Raw genomic sequence first — 23,443 nt, 5'->3', positions numbered from 1 at the left:
ATTTGAGCATATTCCCAGCTTAGCTGTAATTATCAATTATTTTTGCATTCCCTCGGCCATGGGACTTTTATTTATTGAATCTTGCACTTAATATATATAGGCACTTATACACAATGAAAATGAAAGCTACTGGCTGATTTGAATGAGAGATTTGAATATAGGTTAGTTCCTGTTATGTTGATGGACACAAGGTCTTGATTATATATGATATCCCAAGTCTAAATTGGCACGTACATAATTAAGACAAGTACTGAATTTATGTAACGTACAATACATGTATCACAGCAAAGTGAAAATTTGAGCAGTCTAGTAGTTCAAGCACAGAAGAGAATGAAAATCTTGTGTAGTAATGTAAAACCTTAATTACATTCACTTGCATAAATTCTGGTAAAAAAAATGCATAGGTTTGCAACCAAAGCCCATCGCTGCAGTGCATTTTTCCATCGTATAAGAACAAGCATATTACTATGAATCAACAACATCAAGCCTGTCATTTTGGTTTGTATTGTACTATAAATCCTACTCATTCAAAGAACAATATATTCTAGTTGTGGCAAGTGACTTTTTGTTATTATCATTTTTTTTTCCTTTTTCCTTTTCTTAAGAACAATCTATGAATCTTTCCAGGTTATATTTGCTGCTGGAACTGATACTTCATCAACCACAGTAGAGTGGGCTATGTCAGAAATGATGAGACAACCTAAAGTGCTAGAGAAGGCACAAGCAGAGATTAGACAAGCCTTTAGGGGAAAGAAAAAAAATCCATGAGAAAGATATTCAGAATCTGAGTTACTTAAAGTCACTAATCAAAGAAACTCAAAGGTTACACCCTAATCTTCCTTTGATACTCCCAAGAGAATGCAGAGAGTCATGTGAAATTGATGGACATGAGATACCCCTCAAAACCAAAAGTTATTGATGCATGGGCAATTGGAATAGATGCTGCATGTTGGCACGATGCTGAGAGTTTTATACCAGAGAGGTTTGCCTGTAGTTCAATTGAATTCAATGGAACTCACCTTGAATATATCCCTTTTGGGGCAGAAGCAGGATGTGTCCAGGAGTAGCGTTTGGTCTAGCCAATATTGAACTTCCTCTCACTCAACTACTGTACCATTTTGATTGGGAGCTTCCAGGGAGAACGAGACCAGAAGACCTCGATATGACTGAAAAGTTTGGTTCAGTTGTCCGAAGGAAAAAACGCTCGTATTTGGTTGCTAAGTCTTATACTCCTTGGCTCAACGACCAAATATAATAGAATATCTCAAAATGATGGAGATTCAAAATCAGAAATCCTTTCAGATGGTCCTGGAATTCTCGCTTAATTATGTCAATCATTGCACTAATAGTGTTAGTCTACTCCATGAAGTATTTTCTTGAATAATCATATTTTAGTTATTGGACAATCGACAAGTTAAGATCCTTTTGTCTTCCATGTAATTAAGCATTGTAAAAATGAAATCTACCAGCAGAACCAGTGTTCTAATATTATATCTTCATATGCTTGGTAATTTACAAATACAGTCTTAGAAGAATGTTACTATTTTATTTAGCTCATTGGAACTGACTATGGGGCATTAGCTTAAGTTTAGTTCCCAGCACCAAATCTACCATGAGGGTCGTGCCATGTAGCACCAAATTACTATTTTATTTTACTCAATCAGCTGCTTTATGGAAACTTACTACGCACTCAATATCAGGTCAAGTCCGTGTAGCTCCACTTATTTTGGACTCCTTCAGATCCCTTCTTATGGCTGAGGATTTTTATACTGAGGCAAAGTTTCATTTCTTTTGTGTGATATGCAAGGAAAGGCATGAAAATTTGTGCCTCAAACCAAACATCATTTGGCTTCAGAATATGCCATATTTAACAGGTGGGCCTCTGACTTAGCAAGAACATAAAGTCTACATTTATGCTTTATCTGCTCAAGCATCTCTACTGTGATTTTTTAGCATATTCTCAGCTTAGCTATAATTATTTATAGTTTTCCATTCCCTGAATCATGTGACTTTTACTTATAGAACTTGCACTTCATAATATGGCACATATACGCAATGAAAATAAAAGCTACTGGCTGGTTTTTTACCTGAAGAATGGAACATGAATGAGAGCTTTGGATAACCATGTACTGACAAATCTTTTAGTCTCTACATTTTCTTTCACCGACTAAGCACTTCTGAATGATAAGCCTTAAAACATAATCATTAATCTTTCAAACTTGTTGCATCTGCATAGGTTTCTTCCCATTATGTTGAAAGACACAAGGTCTTTATTACATATGATAACCCGAGTCTAAATAGGCACCTAATTGAGACAAGTACAGCAATTATGTGACATACCACGCAAATATCAGAGCAAAGTGAAAATTTGGGCAGTCTAGTACCACAACCAGAGGATAATGGAAATCTGGTGTGGTATGTAAAATCGTACATTCAATTGCAGAGGTTTGCCACCAAAGTTCATTGCTACAGTGCATGCTTCCATCACATAAGAACAAACATATTAGTTTTCTGTAACTTATTTGCTTATTTGCTTAATTGCTTAAAGTTAGATAGAAATAAGCTAAGTGTATGCAATCTCCATAATCACTATTTCTTCTGAAGAAGCTGCAGTGCGTTCAAAATGTGGCATAAAATAGTAGCCATTTAATTTAAAAAGGCACCCAAGAAGAATCGAACTCAGAATCAAATTAAGAAAAAGAAAAGGAAGAAATAAAAGCAATAAAAATTAAGAATAAACCATATTTTCATGTATAGTAGCCTCACACAAACTGGGTATAACATAGGAACAACTGAGTTTTATTGCTCACAAACATTAAAAGGCACAGGCCAAGGAAAAAAATAACTTCATACTAGCTAAATCACAAAGAACATTTAACTACTTTGAACGAACATTTTAACTACTCGGCACAAATTTAAATCTTCTTAGTACTCATCACCTTCATCATCCTCACCCTCATCTGCCTCAGCACCAACCTCCTCATAATCCTTCTCCAAGGCAGCAAGGTCCTCACGAGCTTCAGAGAATTCTCCTTCCTCCATTCCCTCACCAACATACCAATGCACAAAGGCACGCTTGGCATACATGAGATCAAACTTGTGGTCAATGCGGGAGAACACCTCAGCTACACTGGTAGAGTTTGAGATCATGCAAACAGCTCTCTGCACCTTGGCAAGGTCTCCTCCTGGAACAACAGTGGGAGGCTGGTAGTTGATACCACACTTAAATCCAGTGGGGCACCAGTCAACAAACTGAATGGTGCGCTTGGTCTTGATTGTAGCAACGGCAGCATTGACATCCTTAGGCACAACATCACCACGGTACATCAAGCAGCATGCCATGTACTTTCCATGACGAGGATCACATTTTGCCATCATAGAAGAAGGCTCAAAAGCACTGTTGGTAATTTCAGCTACTGAAAGTTGTTCATGATATGCTTTCTCAGCAGAGATGACTGGTGCATAAGAGGAAAGCATAAAGTGGATCCTGGGGTAGGGAACCAAGTTGGTTTGGAATTCAGTCACATCCACATTTAGTGCACCATCAAATCTAAGAGAGGCCGTCAAGGATGAAATCACCTGAACTTTGAGAAAAACATATTACTTAAGAAATATATCACAGAGATACAAGCAACAATATATTCCAAATATATAAACATACATCTATTAAAACATATCAAGTAAACACTTCTTAAAATCATCTAAGCATGATGAGTTAATTGACAGCAAATATTGTTATCCTTGATAAAATCTTTCCTCCAATGAAACACATGACATTAATTCCCCAATTGCTTCTGAACAGAGGCAACACATTTGACAGACCAAATATTTGTGATGATGATTAACATAAGACCCTGCAACTATTCACCTGGGAGACAAGTCGGTTGAGGTTGGTGTAGGTGGGTCGCTCAATGTCAAGGGAGCGCCTGCAAATATCATAGATGGCCTCATTGTCCAAAAGTATAGCCACATCAGTGTGTTCCAGGAGGGAGTGGGTGGAGAGGACACTGTTGTAGGGCTCAACAACAGATGTGGAGACCTGTGGAGAAGGGTAAACTGTGAAACCCAGCTTTGATTTCTTCCCATAATCAACAGACAAACGCTCTAAGAGAAGGGAGCCAAGCCCAGAACCAGTGCCCCCACCAACAGCGTTAAAAACCAGAAATCCTTGGAGGCCAGTGCAGTTGTCAGCAAGCTTTCTGATACGGTCCAGGCACAGATCAACAATCTCCTTGCCAACTGGAACAGGAAAGTTTTGTTTCAGATGCTGTAATTAAAATGGCACAAAAAAACATTAGTGTGAAATGCTTACTAGTATAGTGGCCACGGGCAAAGTTGTTAGCAGCATCTTCCTTGCCACTGATAAGCTGTTCTGGGTGGAAGAGCTGGCGGTAATTCCCAGTCCTCACTTCATCAATGACAGTGGGCTCAAGATCAACAAAGACAGCACGAGGGACATGCTTCCCAGCACCAGTTTCACTGAAAAAGGTGTTGAAGGCATCATCACCTCCACCAATAGTCTTGTCACTTAGCATTTGGCCATCAGGCTGCACAAATATCAACCATATCAAAAGCTTGAACAAGAACTATTAAACACTAAAAAAAACAATGTTCAGCCAGCAAATTTTTTCATGGTTTTATACAAAAACCACCAATAATTTTATGGTCTACATTGAGTCATCATGCATATACATTAATACATAGCCTAACATTCCAATACATATTTCCATTCAATTACTGTAAACTACCATGAAGAACTACAGACTGCTAAAATAATAATTAAACTAAGACAATGTAAAAATGCAAAATATAGAAATTAGTACATACATATGACAGACAAACACAAAATTTAGACATTAAACAACCATAATACAAACAAGTGCATATACATATACAAGAAAGAGTCCACAGAATTTTCAGAAAAATCTAAGAAACGCTAGTCATGTATAAAGACATTTCATCTGTCACTAACCTAACTAAATGCAAACTTCCAATTTCTATATCTACAAAGGTGAAAAAGTTCATTGAGCAATATATTTCAATTAAATATCTTCTTCTTCTTTTTTCAATTTAATTATAAATTTGCTCCTCCAACTATAGGGTAAAGTTCAATTTGGACCATCAACAATAAATTGTGTCAATTTAGTGCCTCTACTTTCAATATGAAGTCAATTTTCATCATTGAATCTTCTATACATTTACATTTTAAAGAATTTGATTAATTTGGCAAATAGAACACAAGTTAAGGTTATTATGGAAAGTGTAAAAACATTGCCCAAATCGTGTGAAAAATTCAGAGACAATTTAGCAAAAGATATTACAAAAGCTCCAAATCCAACCCGATCTAGTAGACACATTTTGCAAAAATCAAAGGTGACAATCAATTAAGCAGTCACATAATCAACACAGACAACAAATGTACAAGATTTCAAATGAAACAAATTGCAAGCAATTTCAAAGACTTCATTTGTCTTAACAAAAACAATCAATATGTTATTACTATACGGGTCAGATCAGATCCAAACGGTAAAAATCTCAGAACAAAGATATAAATGCCAGATCAGATGCCAAAACACATAGATCTAAACATTTGCAACCAAACCAAAAAAAAATTATAGACAGTGGAGGGTAACACTGTAAATTGGTTAAATGACATGAGCACATAACATTTCAAAAGTCAAATGATGTTGTGAATTCAAAAACCATTGGGTGCACGTGGCGCTTTACTTTAAACTTCTTAGTACAATGATACAAATGCTAGATCAGATCAGATGACAAAACGCATAGATCTAAACATTTGCAACCAGAAATAGAGGTTAAGGTAGTAAATTGGTTAAATGACAAGACATTTGCAAATGTACTCAATTAACGAGCTCGTGGATTCAAGACCCATTGGGTGTGCGTAAACATTTATAAAAACAAGACAAAAAAAGGGTATGAAAGAAAGAGAGAGAGGAGTGACCTGGATGCCATGTTCAAGGCAATAGAGTTCCCAGCAGGCATTCCCGACTTGAATACCGGCTTGACCAATGTGGATTGAAATGCACTCTCTCATTTTCGATTCCAAAAAAATAAAAATAAAAAACTGTGTGCGTAAATAGTAAAGTAAAGTAAGGTAATGCAAAATGCAAAGTGCAGGCAAAGCGTTTATCAAGACGCAGGCCTGTTAAGGAAAGAGTGATGAAAACAAAAGAGATGGTTTAGTTCAGCCTTTTTTTTTTGGTGTCCTATATATATGGGCAACTCACAAAACAAAAAGGGAACCGAAAAACTGTATATATATGAGTTGGCCATGTTTGATTGGACAGTGTTTTTTTACATTTTTGAATTACTCAGATGTTGCCGCCGATGGGTAAGGGCCAATGAAGGGTTGCCCTGCTTTTTCGCGGTACGCCTGCCTTTTGGTTTTTGCCGTTTTACTTTTACCTCACCGTCTGTTCTGTGGTGAGGTTTTTTTTTTTTTTTTTTTTTTTGGGTTAAATAATTTGGATTGGATCTGCAGATCCTGCACCATATAATTTCTGTGTCGGTGGGTGTTGGGAGGTAAAAGTCAAAAATATTTTTAATAAATAAAATAAAATTGAAAGGTTAAAAAATTTGTTGATCCAATAACTGATTAAAAGTGACTTTTTTTTTTTTTCTTTCATATGATACAATGATTGAAATTAAATTACTATTGCATGATGGCTGTTACATTGGATTTTTTTTTTTTTTTTTAAATGAAGTTACATTGGATTTGGGTCCAAATAATTTTTTTTTTTTTTTTTTTTTTTGAAGTATGGATGGAATAACGTCAAATTGCTTTTGCAGTAGCTCGAACCCCTCCTCTTGTTCCTTCCCATCTCTCAAGTACTTTGTATTTAGAGAGTGACAACTACACTAAGATTGTAGATGATAAATAATCTTATTTCTTGAACTAATGAATTTACAAACTTTTTTTTATAAAAAAAAAATATTTATAATCAAATTTAATTAGTCATGAATTAAAAGAGGCCAACACATAATAATAATAATAATTGTGGGAGGACTTTCGTCTCGACCCCAATCAGGTATTGTCCTCTTTGGAAATGGCGTTGAACCTTAATTCTCAAGGATTTGTTCAATCCCACATCGGGGAGAGATGCCTCCCACTCATGCCTTATAAACCTTTGGCCTAAGGTTGAATGTACCACTACTACACATGTGTAGTAGTGGTAAGTCTCAAAAACTGCTACCTCATGCTGTGGTAGTGCACTCCTTCACGTAAGACCTCATTGGCAGTCTGAAGGGGGAAGGTTGGGGTTTCCCCTTAAACCCCAAAAGGCACCTTTTTATGGGAGGACTGTTGTCTCGGCCCCCAATTAAGTATTGTCCTTTTTGGAAATGGCGTTGAGCCTTAATCCTCAAGGATTTGCTCAATCCCACATCGGGGAGAAATACCTCCCACTCATGCTTTATAAGCCTTTGGCCTAAGGATGAGTATACCACTACTACACATGAGCCGACGAAGGGGGAAGGTGGGGGTTTCCCCTTAAACCCCAAAAGGCGCCTTTTTGTGGGAGGACTTTTGTCTCAGCCCCCAATCAAGTATTATCCTCTTTGAAAATGGCGTTAAGCCTTAATCCTCAAGGATTTGTTCAATCCTTGTTCAATCCCACATCGGGGAGAGACGCCTCCCACTCATGCTTTATAAGCCTTTGGCTTAAGGATGAGTGTACCACTACTACACATGCGAAGTAGAGCAAGTCTCAAAAACTGCTACCTCATGCTGTGGTAGTGCACTCCTTCACGTAAGACCTCATTGGCAGTCCGAAGGAGGAAGGTGGGGGGTTTCCCCTTAAACCCCAAAAGGCGCTTTTTTGTGGGAGGACGGCCCCCAATTAAGTATTGTCCTCTTTGGAAATGACATTGAGCCTTAATCCTTAAGGATTTGCTCAATCCCACATTGGGGAGAGACGTCTCCCACTCATGCCTTATAAGCCTTTGGCCTAAGAATGAACGTACCACTACTACACATGAGCCGACGAAGGGGGAAGGTGGGGGTTTCCTCTTAAACCCCAAAAGGCGCCTTTTTGTGGGAGGACTTTCGCCTCAGCCCCCAATCAGATATTGTCCTCTTTGGAAATGGCGTTGAGTTTTAGTCCTCAAGAATTTGTTCAATCTCACATCGGGAAGAGACGCCTCCCACTCATGCCTTATAAGCCTTTGGCCTAAGGATGAGTGTACCATTATTACACATGTGAAGTAGAGCAAGTCTCAAAAACTGCTACCTCCTGTTATGGTAGTGCACTCCTTCACGTAAGACCTCATTGGCAGTCCGAAGGGGGAAGGTGGGGGTTTCCCCTTATCGGCCCCCAATCAGGTACTGTCCTCTTTGGAAATGGTGTTGAGCCTTAGTCCTCAAGGATTTGCTCAATCCCACATTGGGGAGAGATGCCTCCCATTCATGCCTTATAAGCCTTTGGCCTAAGGATGAGTGTACCACTACCAATCAATCCTCCCACAATAATAATAATAATACAACAATTCTCTATATAATAAATAATAGAAATTTTCTTGAATTGTTTTAGTATTTATAAATAGATGAATTTTAGGACTTCTCCTCCTCACACTTCACACAATCCTCTCTCTCTCTCTCTCAAAATTTAGGTTTTAGAAAGAAAAAAAATATTATTATGTTTTCCTAAGATGCAAACCTCAACCTTTTACATATTTTTATTGGATGGGAAATTTGAAACTCTAACCATTAGATTGCATGGTTTCTATGTTTTTAATACAAATGTCAAATTTCGATCAAATCGGATATATTCAATCAATAAACTTATTTTTATGCATAATTTTAGATCCCAAAAATTTAAAATTTAAATATTTAATTAATGACATAACTATTAATTTTTAGTTTTCTTGAAATTTTGCTAATATAGAAGATATAATAAGAATATACAATCCAACAGTTAGATTTCAAAATTAACATCCAATAGTTTGAAAATAAACATTTTTCATTTATAAAATTAATATAAATATATGTCATGTGCACGATGCATCACATGGGTTAAAAGCTAGTTTAATGAATGAGGAAGCGAGTGCTTGATCTTAACTATATCTAATCATCCCTATCAAAAAAAAAAAAAAAAAAAAAAAAAAAAAAAAAAACTATATCTAATCATTTGCACCATTCACACGAGTTTTAATAGTTTCTCCAAGATTTTGCTACTCAGTACTTCGCTAAAACCCCAAAATTTTGTAGAAAAACCCATGTCTATTCTTTTGCTTGTCTTTTGAGATGGTAATCATAAGACTTATCATTCTACATTATTAGCAATAAAATTCTTCGTGGTATCTTACACTTTACGCATGACAAGAATTTTTTTTCCCCATCGTTTAGTTTAAAGTTAAATGTGTTTCACATTGCTCATGATAACGAATCCTCCTTTAGTAATTTACAGTATGATTTTCTTTCAAAGAGCGAAATCCGGGTGTTTCTTTAACATAAGGAAGCACATATTGGCATCTGCAATATAGAAGTAGTAGCATATTCTCCCCTTTTTTTTTCGCACATGATTTGTTTGTTTCAAAATGTTTACCTGTTGAAGTTAGTTCTTACGAAGATAATCCTAATGTTCCAAGTTTTATTAGCAGCAGAAAAAAAAAATATTCCTGAAAAGAAAGTGAAGATTTCTAATGATGGAGATTTATGTAATAGCCATCTGTGGGTGCCCACTTCCTTGTCTAGCAATTGGGCTCATAATTTACTTGTTTTGATGGGTTTTTGAGTATCCTACAATGGGAAGCTCCTGAATAGGTAGACTAAAGGCCCATCAGAGTGGCTAATCTCATTGACCGAACACCTTCCTGTTTCTCCTTTTCCTTCTGCTCGGTTTCTTTTCTAATCGTCCCTCTCTACTGTCTAACCCCTTGCATTAATGTCGTTCTCCTATTTATAGCCTCAGCTCAGTGGACCACTAATGATTGCCTTTCCCATAACTCGTGTGGAAGGGGTCCACTTAGATTATTCCTGACAAAAGAGGGCCCCACTTTGGAAATGGGAGTTTTGGAACTTGCGCTAGACACTGAACGTTGCTCGGCAGCAATATTACCCAAAGCACTACCAAGGTTCCTCGGACCGTGTTCAAATAGAACTAGATTTAACTTTAACACGACTACAAGCCTGATCTACCAGGCAAGGTGGACCACCCTCTAAGTACAATGGTCTATTCATATTGTTTAGGCTTATTGATATTGGGCCAAGGGTAATAGGTCCATGACTGTACACCATCAATTGAGGCTACTACACAAGATTTCTAATAATAGAGATTTATGTAATTTATTTTCCATTTAAGGTCTGTTTGAGATCCGCTTATTTTACTGAAACTAAAAACTTTTTGCTAAAAGTACTGTAAATAAAAGTAAAAATTAGTTGAAATAGTACAGTGAGACCCGTGAATAGAACCAAAAAGTGCAATGAGGTCCATGAATAGTAGCAAAAATATGCTAAATAGTAAAATAAACTAGTTTTTTAATTTGGAACCAAACATACACTTAGTAATTGAATGTTTCATATCAAAGATAGGGATATTTGAGATTGGAATCCTAATATGCAACATTCATTCAGAAATAAATTACAATTTTTAGTTTTCATGTTAAACTATAATGAAATGATGATTGTAATAAATAAACAAATAGTAAATAATAATTCATACTCAATAGCTTTTTTGTGTATCGCATGGGTTAGTGACTAATATATTCAAGCGCTAAGTTTCAAACAGGGGCGGCGCCAAGTGTTACTCAAGGTGGTCACATGACCACCCTAACCTGAATTTTTTTAAAAATATATATCTTTTAAAAAATTGAAATTTAAATTAATGTGAGTCATTGACCACCCTAAATAAAAATTTGAGCTCATTAAAAATACAGTTCAACCTCTTCAAAATTTTAGTTCATTGAATATTGAACAAAAAATTTTGAGAAATGCTATATTCATAATACTTTCACAACACTTACAAAGCAGCAAGTTGTTACTGGTGGACAAAAAAATAATTTCAATGGTAGATTCAAATTAAAACTGGTAAAAATTTACTATCTAGGCTTTGTTGTAAAAGTGTTGCAAAAATGCTATTTCTAAAGGGCATATTTTTAAATTTCTATTTTTTTTTTTTAAATGCACATTTTTCAAATAGCTAGTTTGTTAGTGCTTGCTTTAGTTTTTAATTGAATTTGTTGGATCTATGTGAAAAAAAAAATTTTTTTTTAAAATGCATTTTGTTTATATTGTTACTTTTTTTTTATATATAGATATTTATATTATCACTTATTTATTCAATATGTCGGTGATTGAATGGGAAAGAAGTAGTTTAATGATTGCTTGGTTGTCTTAATTGAAAACGATGTAACTAATAATGTTGATGGTAAAGCTATCATACAGTGATTTTAAAATATGAAAGCTTGTGAATGGAAATTTTAAAACTTTATGTATTTGCGTGTTTTTTTTTTTTTTGGTAATGTCAATATATTTAAGTTTTTTTTTTAATTTCATTAAATTTAAGTTTTTTTAATGACTACTCTTAAAAAAAAATTCCTAGAACCGCTACTGGTTTCAAAGTTGCATAAAAAACAGGAGTGTCCAAGGCAATTGCACTAGAGAGAGGAGGCTACCAAATTTGGGTTAGTCTCCTCAATGCATGTTCTGTTCCTGCGGCCATTCCATACAAACGTCCATGATTATTTCATGTAAAATAGTTCTGAGTCTCGTAAGAGGCAATTGAATCTTTCATGAATTTTCTTACTCTTCTGCTGATTTTTTCCAAAAGTTACAAGGAATAATATGTACAAAGTACCCTTGAGTCAACGCACTCCCTCCCTGCATAACATATTCATGTATGGTGTTTGTTACAGGTAAAATTAGAACTCTTCTTCCTGCCAATAGTAGCGGTTCAGACATATTTAATCTTTATTTTTCTAATTCAATTCAAATTAACCGACAAATTAAAGGCATACCCTTGTGAAAAGCATAGAGATTTTAAGGGGTTAGTTCAACTATGATGTAGCACAAAAGAGAAGCTAAAAGACTAACGATAGGATTTACAATCCTAGTAGTAATAGACAACCCAAAATAAAAAACCCCAGTCCAACTCTACAAAGAGCAATATTGTAAACCGACTTTTCTCTGAACCGACTTCTCTTTCTATATATATTAGCACGTACAAACCTGAAACCCATCATAAAGAAAAATAGTGTTTTGTTATTAGTAGGACGATCAATCTCTTGTGTGTAAACGAAGCAATACAAAAGCACAAAAACACAAAGGCTCTAGCACTAGCAGCATCCATGGCCAAGAAGAAAGCACCCATGGAGATTAGCGTTAAGATGGACAAGAAAATCTGGCACACATACGTAGTTAACATTGGTGAAGAATTCATGATAAACACCACATGGGTTGTTCAAGATGAGGAACATCTCAGTTTCTGTATAGGCGAGATACGAGAAATATATGGCAAGAAAACGAATCTTGTTGTTGGCCTGTGTGCTGATACCAGCCACCGCTATGGAGGAGGTCTCTACAACTACACAGGGAAGGCGAAAGATGATCCAATTCAATTGTTGCAGCTATGCGTTGGGAGTCACTGCATTCTCTATAACCTTGATGATGTTAATTATTCCAGACGCGGTTTCATGACCAATATCAAGCACAAAGTTCTGAAGGGCTTTCTTTATGATAAACACACCACTGTGGTTGGTGTTGGGATCAAAGAGGTGGCAGAGAAGCTCGAAAGAGAGACGGGTGTGATCATAAAGAATCCGGTGGAGCTTCGAAAACTGGCTGAAGCGGAAAAGAGTTTGAAGGGAAACAATGTCAGTGGGTCCAAATTAGCAGATTTAGCCAAACTGGTATTGGGTGAACCCATGCATTTTGTAAAGCCAAAGAAGACGACATGGTGGAGCGATGAAGATGATGCGTCTGGGGATCCTCTACTTTCAAAGGATCTAATTTTGTATGCTACTGTTGAAGCTTTGCTTGCCTATGAGATTGGATCCAAGTTGTTGAGATGTTCCTATAGGTAGTGGCGGTCTTTTAATTAGTTACCATGAAGGATAGTTTAGGATTCTAGTAGTTATGCATGTAATGCAATGAGTATGTATGGAGTTAAGAGACATTGAAGGTTTTTTGAGAATCAAGAGACATTGAAGGTTGTGTGTCCTCTTTTATGAGATTTCATCATTTGTATTGCTATAAATATATGTTCTGTTTTGTTATGAACCCATAATATTCATCATACCCCTAAATTTTTTTGTGATTGAAAAATGTATTATTCTCAAATTATAATGGATGCAAATTATTAACTTTTTCTCAAAAAAATAGAAGAGTTTCCAAGCACATGCTTCTACCAAAAGTGTCAACAGTTAATACCATCATACATATTAGTATTCATTTAATTAAAAAAAAAACTATTCACATCAGCAGCTAGTTTTGCAATATGTGGTTAGCAAGCCACCCAAATAGTAAGATTTTTGGGCTTTTTGAGCGGCTCCCACACCCAAAAGTACAAAAAAAAAAAAAAAATCCCCCTTCTTTTCTACAGTACTTCCAATAAATAAACAAACAGCAAAATGCATCTAAAGGCACTCTAAATCGCTCATACTATTACATTGTCATTCACTAATCTTTTCAATCAAATGGAACAAAAGATAATGGAGGGGGAAGTAATTCAAAACTTCAGAAAAAAGTTTTTTCAGTCATCACATATTTACATATTCCCATTCTCCTCTATTGATGATTCCGAAGCAGAATCATCTATTGTGGAATTTGATATTGTCTCTGATTGGCTTCCACTTTCACTATCTGAAGTTCCAGATGGCCTTTCTTCCACTGGTTGTTTTAAGAACCAATACATAATACTTGCCGTTAATGTAAGGATCATCTTTTGATTCACCTGAAAAAAGTTCCACCATATTATTATTATTATCATTACATATTTACTTAAAACTAGGAGGTGCCAACTGAGTTGTCATTAGCATTAAGTTAAATCGCAAAACTAGGATTAAATGAGAGAGAAAAACCGAGTTGCACATCAAAGACTTTATGACTGCTTAGTGTTTTCACAGTTTCTGTACTTAAAAAGCCTGCCAACCCCTCAACGGAGTGAGTGAATGGGGGCATACATAGCTCTGGTTTAAACCTCAGAAACTATTACTTCCCTCAAGTGGGAAGGTAACTGTGATAACATCCCACAAATGAATCAAGGATTGGATAGTCAGCACTGCAAAACACCTCCCGTGAAATATCAAATGTTAAGAGTGTGATGATAAATATCTGTCTGGTGTTCTATGTGACATTATGTGTGTTTGTGTGAAACTGGCATTGATAAAGCAGATACAAATGCACACTGAGCTGCCATATGTAACAGCATGCCCCAACTTGATTGCTTGGTAAAACATAAGGGAGTGGTTCTATTTCCATGATATATCCAACACCAGAGTCCAGAAAAGAAGAATCCAATCTGAGGCCTATCCTGCCAAACTTCTATTATATATATATGATGATGCCTATTAGGCTGTAATGACATGTCTAATAGACTAATACATGCACACGAAGTACATGAACAAAATAAACTCATGTACATGATTCCAAAAGTACCTCAGTTATGTCTTCAGGAAGCAAAAATATCGAACATCCAAGCTTCCTTGCAATACTAATGATGTAGGTGGCATTCATCTTTTTCGCTTCATCTGCATTTAAGCCCATTGTTTGGAAAGAAATGATTAGTAAAAAATATAAGACATTCAGCCAAAAAAAAAGTTAGAAGTAAGACACAAAATTCAAATTTGCATCATCCCAAGCAGGTAATAAGGTATATTTTGAAGATGCACTGTTAGGAAGGTAATGAGACCATGGAGAAATCTCTGTGGTCTGATTATGTAACAATTTCTTGTTTTTTAATAAGACCTATAGCTCAAGTATATGGACGACAACATAACATCACAAACCATTATCCTCATCTGTATGCTTTCAAATATTATATAAACAAAAAATGAGACAAAGAAGCAGGTTGAAGAAAAACTCATTAGTAGGAATTCAAATGGCAAACTCTTAGTTCTGAATGACACTTTCAATCATGGCAAGACATGCCTCTCAAACTATCAAGCAATGAACGCTTAACACCATAAACCATAAATTGTTGCATATTCACACAAATTTTGATAATATATAAAAATGTATCAAGCAGATTGAATAATGTATTTAAATTCTAGAATAATAGAATTTTTGCATTATATCTCCAATTTTTGTACCCACTAATAAGAACACATGAAATATGGATTATTACAGCAAAAATATTATTAAAGAAAAACCTAAAATAATGATAACTAACGTTTGATTAAATTTGGAATACTATTGCCTTCATTTCATTTATACCTGAAACAATTATAATGCACATTGTTCTTTAAGAAAATTTCTGTGTGAGCCTGTGGATGTGAACATACACACCCTCATCTTAAAACAGTATATGGTGACTCAATTCAGCAAGCGTTCACCCTCATAGTGTGCTAGTATAACTTAAATTACCTTACAACTTGTATATCAATAATTTAAGATAACTAGATAGTTGATTTAGGATTGTAAAAGAGATGGGAAGAATCTGAAATTGAATTTGTCCCCAGGTTGTGAACAGTTGCATGAATAATGCATGTGAACAGTACATATAATTAATATTGTGGACAAGATAATCAGCCCTCCTAAATGCAAACTCCAATACTTCAACAGAAAAGATCAAATTTCCATGTAACAATGAAAAAATTATGCATAACCACACGGTTCAAGTAAAAGACTAATGAAAGAAACTTTGATCATGTAAATTAAAAGGCAGAACTACCTGTTATGCCTTTTGTAACAAGACTCCAATTTACAGCTCGAGGCTGCACAGAGCTAAGCAGCTCAAGGAAAAAAATCCCATCTGACAAGCGTTTATCCTAAAAAATTGAAATAGTAAAAAATCAACAAATTAGATTGCTGCCATTCACAAAATAAAAATGTAGTCACTGTCCAATGCTAAAAGAAACCTTAAATCATAACATGTAAAGTTCATTTAAAAGCAATCTTCTGGATAATAATAGGAAAGGATATCAAGTACAGGCTAAGATGGCAAGGTGGCAAACACATGTCAGTAGAAATTTAAAACAGTTAATACTGAATCATGACCACACTATCTTACCATATTCCAAGTAATCCTTCACTCACTATATTCCTAGTAATCCACAGGAAGTTGGGACCACGAATTTTTAAGTCATCACAATTCACATTATAAAACCAGTAATTGCTATCAAACTTCTTACAAGTAGAAGCTTCAGAAAAATTAAAATTTATCATGTCTATTAGTATACCATGTATGAGCCCTGAACTTATCAACACTCAAAAGGCAAAAGGCAATTAATATAGCAAACAATTACATGTAAGGAAAAGAGTTGCACATATGGTTACCTTAAAACTATCCATGCGACTCTGGCTTCCCGAGTTGCTCACTTTGGAGTTAGCCCACTCTAGAATATCAACATCTGTGATTTCCTTCCCATGAGAATGAAATCTCAGGTTCTTTAAAAGTTGGAGGATGTTGCATCGCATTAATTGCCACAAATAAGCTGAGGTGAAATTAACATTCTTTAATTCAGATGACAATTAATCTCCTAAAATCGGATAAAAAATAATATTACTATTAAAAAAAAGTGGTGTCTGTTTTAACCCTGAAAAGTCCTACCAAATGGAAGATAAGAATGATAAAGAAAATTCATCACAATAAGTCAAGAAGTTTTAACACCAACATCTAGATTACTGCAAATGAACGTGGCAGAGAGCATACCTAATATCAACTTTTTATTTCCCTGCACAATATCATTTCCAGCAACATTAACCAGGGAAAACTTCAATTGTTTCCCAATTTTCACCACCTGGTTACAGTTCTCTACTTTTCTAAAAGGCATCTTTATTGGAGGCTTATTTGCAATCTTCCAATTGACAATCCCTGGCGACACCTTGTCTAGGGTCTCCAAAAGTACCCACCTGGCAAAGAGCAGCTAACTTCAACTCAAAGAGGACATACTCTAGCAATCACATTTAAATTTGTAAGAACTTCAATTTTATTTCCTTCCATTACAAAATTTTCTCAATATCAAAATTCTCTGAACTTTTTCTTCAAAATATTTTCAAAGATTTAAGATAATGTTGAATTTTGGAAATATAATGGTATTTTATCAGTAAAACTGATGTGCAAACACTAGGGTATGCAATGGGAAGCCTGAATACATTGAATAAAATTTAGCTTACTTGCATTCAAATGGTTAGGATAAAGAACAATGATAAGAATTTATGATTACAAAAGTAAATTTTGAAAATATACTCTACCCATTTCTAAGGTCTTCAAAGACATTGTTGATATATGTTGAATTTCCAAGACTATTCATCCAAAGGCGAAATGCTCTCTCTTCTCTGGACACTAGGGCATCATCTGGCAAAGTTTCAAGGAAAGATATTTGTTTTGTTTGGGTCGAGAGCCCATTCCTACAGGAAAATATTAATGATGAGTTTCACATCTCTCAATTCCTTACAAACAAGATAAAAAAGAAACACAAAATCATCACATTTTATTGACAAACAAAACTGGAAGAAGTAATAAGAATCATAACAACTAAATGATATAGGGGTAATGTTCACTACCCATTTGGATGGATAAGTTTACTCCAGTGAATTCATACAAATAGAGCATGCATGGTAGATGTTCTGGAAGCAACTATATGCTGAATGCTCTACACTACAAGGTTTAATGTGCTCATATTGCTGGAACTACCAAAATTAACCATTAAAAAATTCAATGCATTGCTCAAGAAGGGGTCCATCTCACCTATGCTGAAAAATATGTGCAACAAAAGCAAGGTTCAGATTTGGGGAACCTTCCACAATATCTTTTGCAGTCAAGTATCTCTTACAGCCCATCCTATCTGCATGTTCCAGAACTAACTTTGCTCTTTCCAAAGGATTTTTTGCTGCCAATGTAGATTGATGACTGTGCTCTGGTGCAAGTACATTTAAGAGGTGGGCATAAGCTTCTCCATCCTGCAAGTTAAGCATCTTTTACTGTCAAATACCAGTTATATACCAACAATGAATACTGAAACCTTAGCTGTAAATTTTATTGTGGCATTACAGAGTCAAATCATTAGTTTTCTTTTTGTTGGTTTCTGTTAAGGAAGGAAAATATCTACCAATTCAATTCTCATGAGTAAATGGAAGCATATAATTTAATAGGGAAATTCACAACATTCGAAAGTTAATCTGACAATAACAGCAACAGCTAGTGGCAATGATCTTTGAACCAAATGCTTTCTTCTCCTCCCATAAACAAGGGGGTGGAAGGTTTATTAGAATTATGGTTAAATGATTGAATTAACCATTTTCTAACAGCTGAAGCTTTTGAGACTATCAATAATTTATCATAATATCAAAGCAAAGCAAGTGTTCATGAATTCAAACCTTGTCTCCACTCGACCTGCTATTTAACAGTTAAAAACTCAAAATTCCTAATCAGGGTTAGGTCACAGACAACAAGAACAACAAAAGTATGAAGAAGAAGAAACAGCAACATCTAGTACCTTACTATTCTGTTTGTTTTAAAATACAAAAAGAAAGAAAGAATGAAATGATGTTCTGTATGACTCATGTTATTTAGTTTGTAATCTATTACATGAGACCATAATGATTCAACATAAATAGATACCTTCAACAAATGGTCTCAAAATTTAAAATTGTATTAACTTCCTCATTTTCATTCTCATAGGAATCTAGGATTTCTTCAATTACAGTTCAAATGACAAGATATTATTAATTTGATTTACAGTCATAGAAGATATTTAAAAATGCTTAAAAGAGTTCAATTCTCAAATTTGAGCTACATATACGCCATTCACAATAAATATTATTCAAAATTTTATCAGAGGCTAATAATTGACAAACATGACTAAAATAACTATTTAGCTGTAAAAGAGAATCAAAACAAAACAGTCTGTTTAAACTCCTGCTTTAACTCATCTACCTTTATGTCAGACGAGAAGTTTGTGACAATCTTCTTGTATCCAGCTTTCTTTAATTGAAAATTCATCCACCTCAATAAGATCTTCTCTGGTGGTAGACTCATCAACTCTTCCACATCCTGTTGGTTTTAAATATAAGAAGACAATCTATTAGGAATTTATTGACGTAAAGCCCTGTTCAATAATTGTAATACAGCCAGTTCTTCTAATGAAAGAACACATTTACCTTACTATCATCTACCAACTCCACCAACTGAGGTGTCTTCTTTAGGTTGAGGTCTGCTAGTAATTGTATCTATTATTGAAGAACCATTGGAGAGTCAAATTTTATTTTAAACACAACTACTATGAATGCTAAAGACTAAAACATGCTTATCAATTCAATGGATGCATAACCTTAAAGGCTTTCACTAGATGCCCATAGTTTACTTTATGTCCATACAACATTACGTATTTGAAATTTGTCATTTGTAAAGTTAAAATTAAGTGCATAACCATGAGATTCTTACCTTAATGATCTGAGAGATCACTCCAAGCACAAGATGACGCTGAAAACAATACAAAGAGGAAATTATTCATACTGATAAGCAGAGTATTTAAAATTATGGATTACTTTTTCTTTTTATTAAAAAAAAATGTTATAAGTGATTGAAACTCAGTATAATTCATCCAGCAGAAGGAATACATAGAATAATAGATGCAAAAGCTGGCAAAGAATTTAAAATATTTAATAAACCAATTTAGATAGGATTGGTTTCTGGTTCAAACTGCTGGATTAGGAGGGTAGGTTCTTATTAATAGCTGATAAATGGGGTAGATTTTTCTCAAGGTCTTCAGTTAGTCCAGTTAGGATAGTTTCAAAATTACCAAACAAACCTACTGAATAGTATGACTACAGATATCATGCACACTTTAAATTTGTCATCCAACCAAAACCATTCATCCACATAAATCCAAATGTTCCCATCTCCCAATCATTTAGGGAGGAAACAAATCATAATCTGGTGAAAAGGAAAGGAACCAATGAATAAAAAAAGGATAGAGAGATGCCTAAAATATAGACTTGCATATGTATTTCACATGCAAAGATTGAGTGATTAAAACAGGACTGGAATATAAGATATCTTGAAAAGCCTTGCAATTAGGACTATATAAAATCCCAAACACTTTGAACTGGAATACCACCAAGAAAGCAGATTTGTAAGAGAACTTTGCAATGTATACTATGGTCAAAACAGCCCTGCATTTGAACAAAAAGGCTGTTCGAATTCCCCTCTTTGGTTAAGTTGTAATGGATGAGCTTTACCCTGTCCCTTGTAAGCCTCTAAGTTCAAAGACTCTGCTGGTTTAGAAGACTCACTAGACAAGAAAATCAAATGTAGTATGAGCTTTCAATGTTGGCACCAAATCAATATTAACTATTTTAAGCACTAGGACATACTCTTAATTTAAGGTAAATAAAGGTTTCTAAATTTAAATATTGTAGCATGGCAACTAAGATGACCAGTTGATATAGTAAAAGATCAGAACACATTTCATGTATGCATACCCTTCCTTCAATAAAGTCCTGAGTCCCTATATTGACAACGGTACATCCAATGGCCTTAGCAGAGTTGAGGCAGAGTGTATGATTCTCATTCCTTTCCCATGGATTGAGCACTCTCTTTGTGTTAACAGCACGATCATCAATAGTTCCCGGAACTGCTACATTAATTAACTTACTGCATCAAAAAAAATAATTCTTTTTCTAAATATGAATTTCAAAAAGATTACTCGGAAAAACTTAATGAAACAACAAGAGAAACAACAAGTATCACCAGAGAAGAACTCCATCTTTTGCAATCTCGAAGAGATCATTGGTTGAAGGATCGATAGGAAGGTATTGCTTTAAAAACTGATCTTCTGCAAGGTAGTTATTGATGTGTGCAACATAAGAGGCCTTCTCTGATTGGCTAATTGTGTGAAGCAATGTTGTGGTGGCAGCCTTTAGGAATGCAGATGAGTTCTTAGTATTACTTCCAGTTCTAGCACTAGCATGGGCTTGGAGTTCCAAATATACCTGCCATCAATTTTGAAATTACATTATGCTTTTTTAAGTCATAAATTCTTCATTTTCAAATTTAAAGCCATCAAAGTACAGTTCAATCCCAGATACTAAAATAATCTCACTCTGTCTAATAACAAAGAAGAACTTATTAAACTCCAAAAAAAAGAAAAGATAAAAAACCTATGGTTGATTCTTATCGTTTTTTATTCTTTTTTAATTTATGCAAAATTGAAAAGTTAAAATATGTCTGCCAACAATTTGAAGTTGCAAAGAAAAACTCATTAAAATCCCCCACCAAAAAAAAAATCCTATCCCTGATTCTTTTGCTTTTTTATTTTTTAATTCCTGAAAATTTTGAAAAAAGCTCCATAGAAAAAACGAATCAGACAATAGAAAAAGTGGAAGTAAAATCTTGATTTCCTTTATTTATTTTTTAAAATTTAACTTAACTCTGTTGGCAACCAAACAGAGCACAAATCAAAAAGCTAACGAGATTCAAATTATCTTAGGCTTTCTAACAACCAAAACAGAGAATTCATCAACTTTAACATAAGATTCTTTTAGACAAACAAAAAAAAGTGCTAAAAATTTCAAAAATCATAAAACAAAAATATAAGATCTTCAATATTTGAGTGTCCAAGGTTAGTAGTCACTAACTTAGTTAGTTACCACAGCATGAAAAACGCTAATCACATATGTACTATATTTAGAAAAAAGTAAAAAAGGCTAGTTTAAAGACTCAAATCCAATCCACACAATTCGGGGTTTGACAAGACACTGACTCTAAGAAAAAGCTCGAAGTCGACATCGTCGTGGTCATGATGATCAGGATAGAAATCATGGATAAACGAAGCTCTCTCTTCTTCAGTGAGATTCTCTCCAACCACTTTCAAACGAGACATCTTCGACGCCAGCTCTCCCAGTGTCACTCTCCCACTCTCTCTCCTCATGCTCATAAACTGCATCATCACCACACACAAAAAAACAAACACATACAAATTCATGAAGAAGAAGAAGAAGAAAAAACCCCAAGAAACTCGTAGCTCAACTGGGCACTTCTTGGTATTTTTAACGAAGATGTATAGATTCAAATTATAAAAAAAGAAAAAAGAAAAAGACCCATTTACGTACGTGAGTTTTTAAGCTGCGGAGTTCAACTTGAGTGAACTGGTTCTGAAGCAATGGATCTGAAACCAGAATGCCTACATAACCAGACATTTTCTCTCTGTTTTTTGGTTTGAATGAGAATTCGATCCTTCTTTGGTTTGGTTTTTTTTTGGTTTAAACTATAAAGTAGTTGAGTTGGGTAGTATGAAGGAAGTGAGAGAAGAAGGCACACCAGTTGGGACGGTGTAGAGCTGTCAGAGTCCAAAGTAGTTTTTCTGTGTTTTAGAGAGAGAGAGAGTGAATTCAAATTATGGCAACCATGTCCTCCTTTTTTATCTTTCTCTCTCTAGAACACATCTCTCTTTGTATTGTGTTGTGTTGTGTTGTGATGTATTGATTCTTCTATCTATTAAAACACTTGAAAGATGGGGGCCATGCTGTCAGTTTATTTTTGAATTTCATCATTTGGACTAATTTGTCCCTAATCTCTCTGATTTGCCACACCAATTGCCATCATTTGCACTTGAGCAACTACCCCTTTTTTTATTATAAACTTTTTAAGTACTATTTATTATTATTGTTTGTGTCCATAAGCAAATGATGATGTAAAATCTTTTCACTCTACCTAAAAAGGATTGACTTAAATAGTGATAATAGAAGGGTTAATTGCAACTATTCATTTATCTATAGGGTACACCTTAAATTATTAAATTTCATAATTAATGATCTAAATTTTAGAATATTCTGTAATGTTTACCCAACATTTTAAAAGGTCTTTATAATAAAATAAACAAAATACACATTTTTTTTTAATTGATTTTTATCATCTATTTCAAGATTTTTATTTCTCAATAGTCCTTGAAGTAAGGATTATTCCACCCCTAGAGACTACTCAAAAAATCAACTGAGTTTAGCAAGAAAAAGTAAGAGAATTGGAAAGCGGTGGTTTGTTTAGATGAAAAAGAAGGAGAAGTAGAGTAGCGTTGACAAAAAATTAAAGAAAATAATTCAAATAAATTTACTATTATACCCTATTAGATCAAGGGAGGGTAAAAAACATTTAATTAAAAGGGGCAAAATAGTAAGTGTAATATGCATTTTCTCCAATATTTTTTCTCCCAAATTAGAAAGGTGGTTTTTGGTGACTGGTGAAAAACTTCACTTAGCCCCTTTTTCATCCTCCCTCATTTCCACCATGCCAAATAATGGAAAATTCTCATTTTTCCATCTTTAATTTTC

At 34.7% G+C, this 23,443-nt stretch overlaps 3 protein-coding genes and 1 pseudogene across 3 annotated transcripts; 2 read left to right on the top strand and 2 right to left on the bottom strand.

Moving 5' to 3' along the window:
* The first annotated feature begins 597 nt into the window (after positions 1-597).
* LOC115959091 lies at positions 598-1,461 on the top strand (annotated as a pseudogene).
* Positions 1,462-2,723: 1,262 nt separating this feature from the next.
* Positions 2,724-6,441, bottom strand: LOC115960230 (tubulin alpha chain-like). Its single transcript, XM_031079018.1, has 4 exons — positions 5,963-6,441; positions 4,313-4,547; positions 3,869-4,239; positions 2,724-3,579 (listed from the first exon to the last, which is right to left on the bottom strand). The coding sequence occupies exons 1-4, from the start codon at positions 6,053-6,055 to the stop codon at positions 2,926-2,928; spliced, it is 1,353 nt and encodes a 450-aa protein (XP_030934878.1). The 5' UTR covers positions 6,056-6,441; the 3' UTR covers positions 2,724-2,925.
* Positions 6,442-12,303: 5,862 nt separating this feature from the next.
* Positions 12,304-13,038, top strand: LOC115961863. Its single transcript, XM_031080770.1, has one exon. It carries the CDS (start codon positions 12,304-12,306, stop codon positions 13,036-13,038), a length of 735 nt encoding a protein of 244 aa, XP_030936630.1.
* A 553-nt stretch (positions 13,039-13,591) lies between these two features.
* Positions 13,592-22,572, bottom strand: LOC115960621 (fimbrin-2). The gene is made up of 14 exons (XM_031079558.1): positions 22,229-22,572; positions 21,880-22,056; positions 20,868-21,109; positions 20,600-20,771; positions 19,560-19,598; positions 19,277-19,345; positions 19,053-19,169; positions 17,865-18,076; positions 17,369-17,524; positions 16,827-17,026; positions 16,451-16,608; positions 15,846-15,942; positions 14,612-14,703; positions 13,592-13,907 (listed from the first exon to the last, which is right to left on the bottom strand). The coding sequence occupies exons 1-14, from the start codon at positions 22,313-22,315 to the stop codon at positions 13,722-13,724; spliced, it is 2,004 nt and encodes a 667-aa protein (XP_030935418.1). The 5' UTR covers positions 22,316-22,572; the 3' UTR covers positions 13,592-13,721.
* Positions 22,573-23,443: the final 871 nt, after the last annotated feature.

This window comes from Quercus lobata, chromosome 9 (genome assembly GCF_001633185.2).
Source record: "Quercus lobata isolate SW786 chromosome 9, ValleyOak3.0 Primary Assembly, whole genome shotgun sequence".
NCBI classification, from domain to species: domain Eukaryota; kingdom Viridiplantae; phylum Streptophyta; class Magnoliopsida; order Fagales; family Fagaceae; genus Quercus; species Quercus lobata.
The sequence above is the reverse complement of the archived record's forward strand: the minus strand, read 5'-3'. Positions and strand labels throughout refer to the sequence as shown.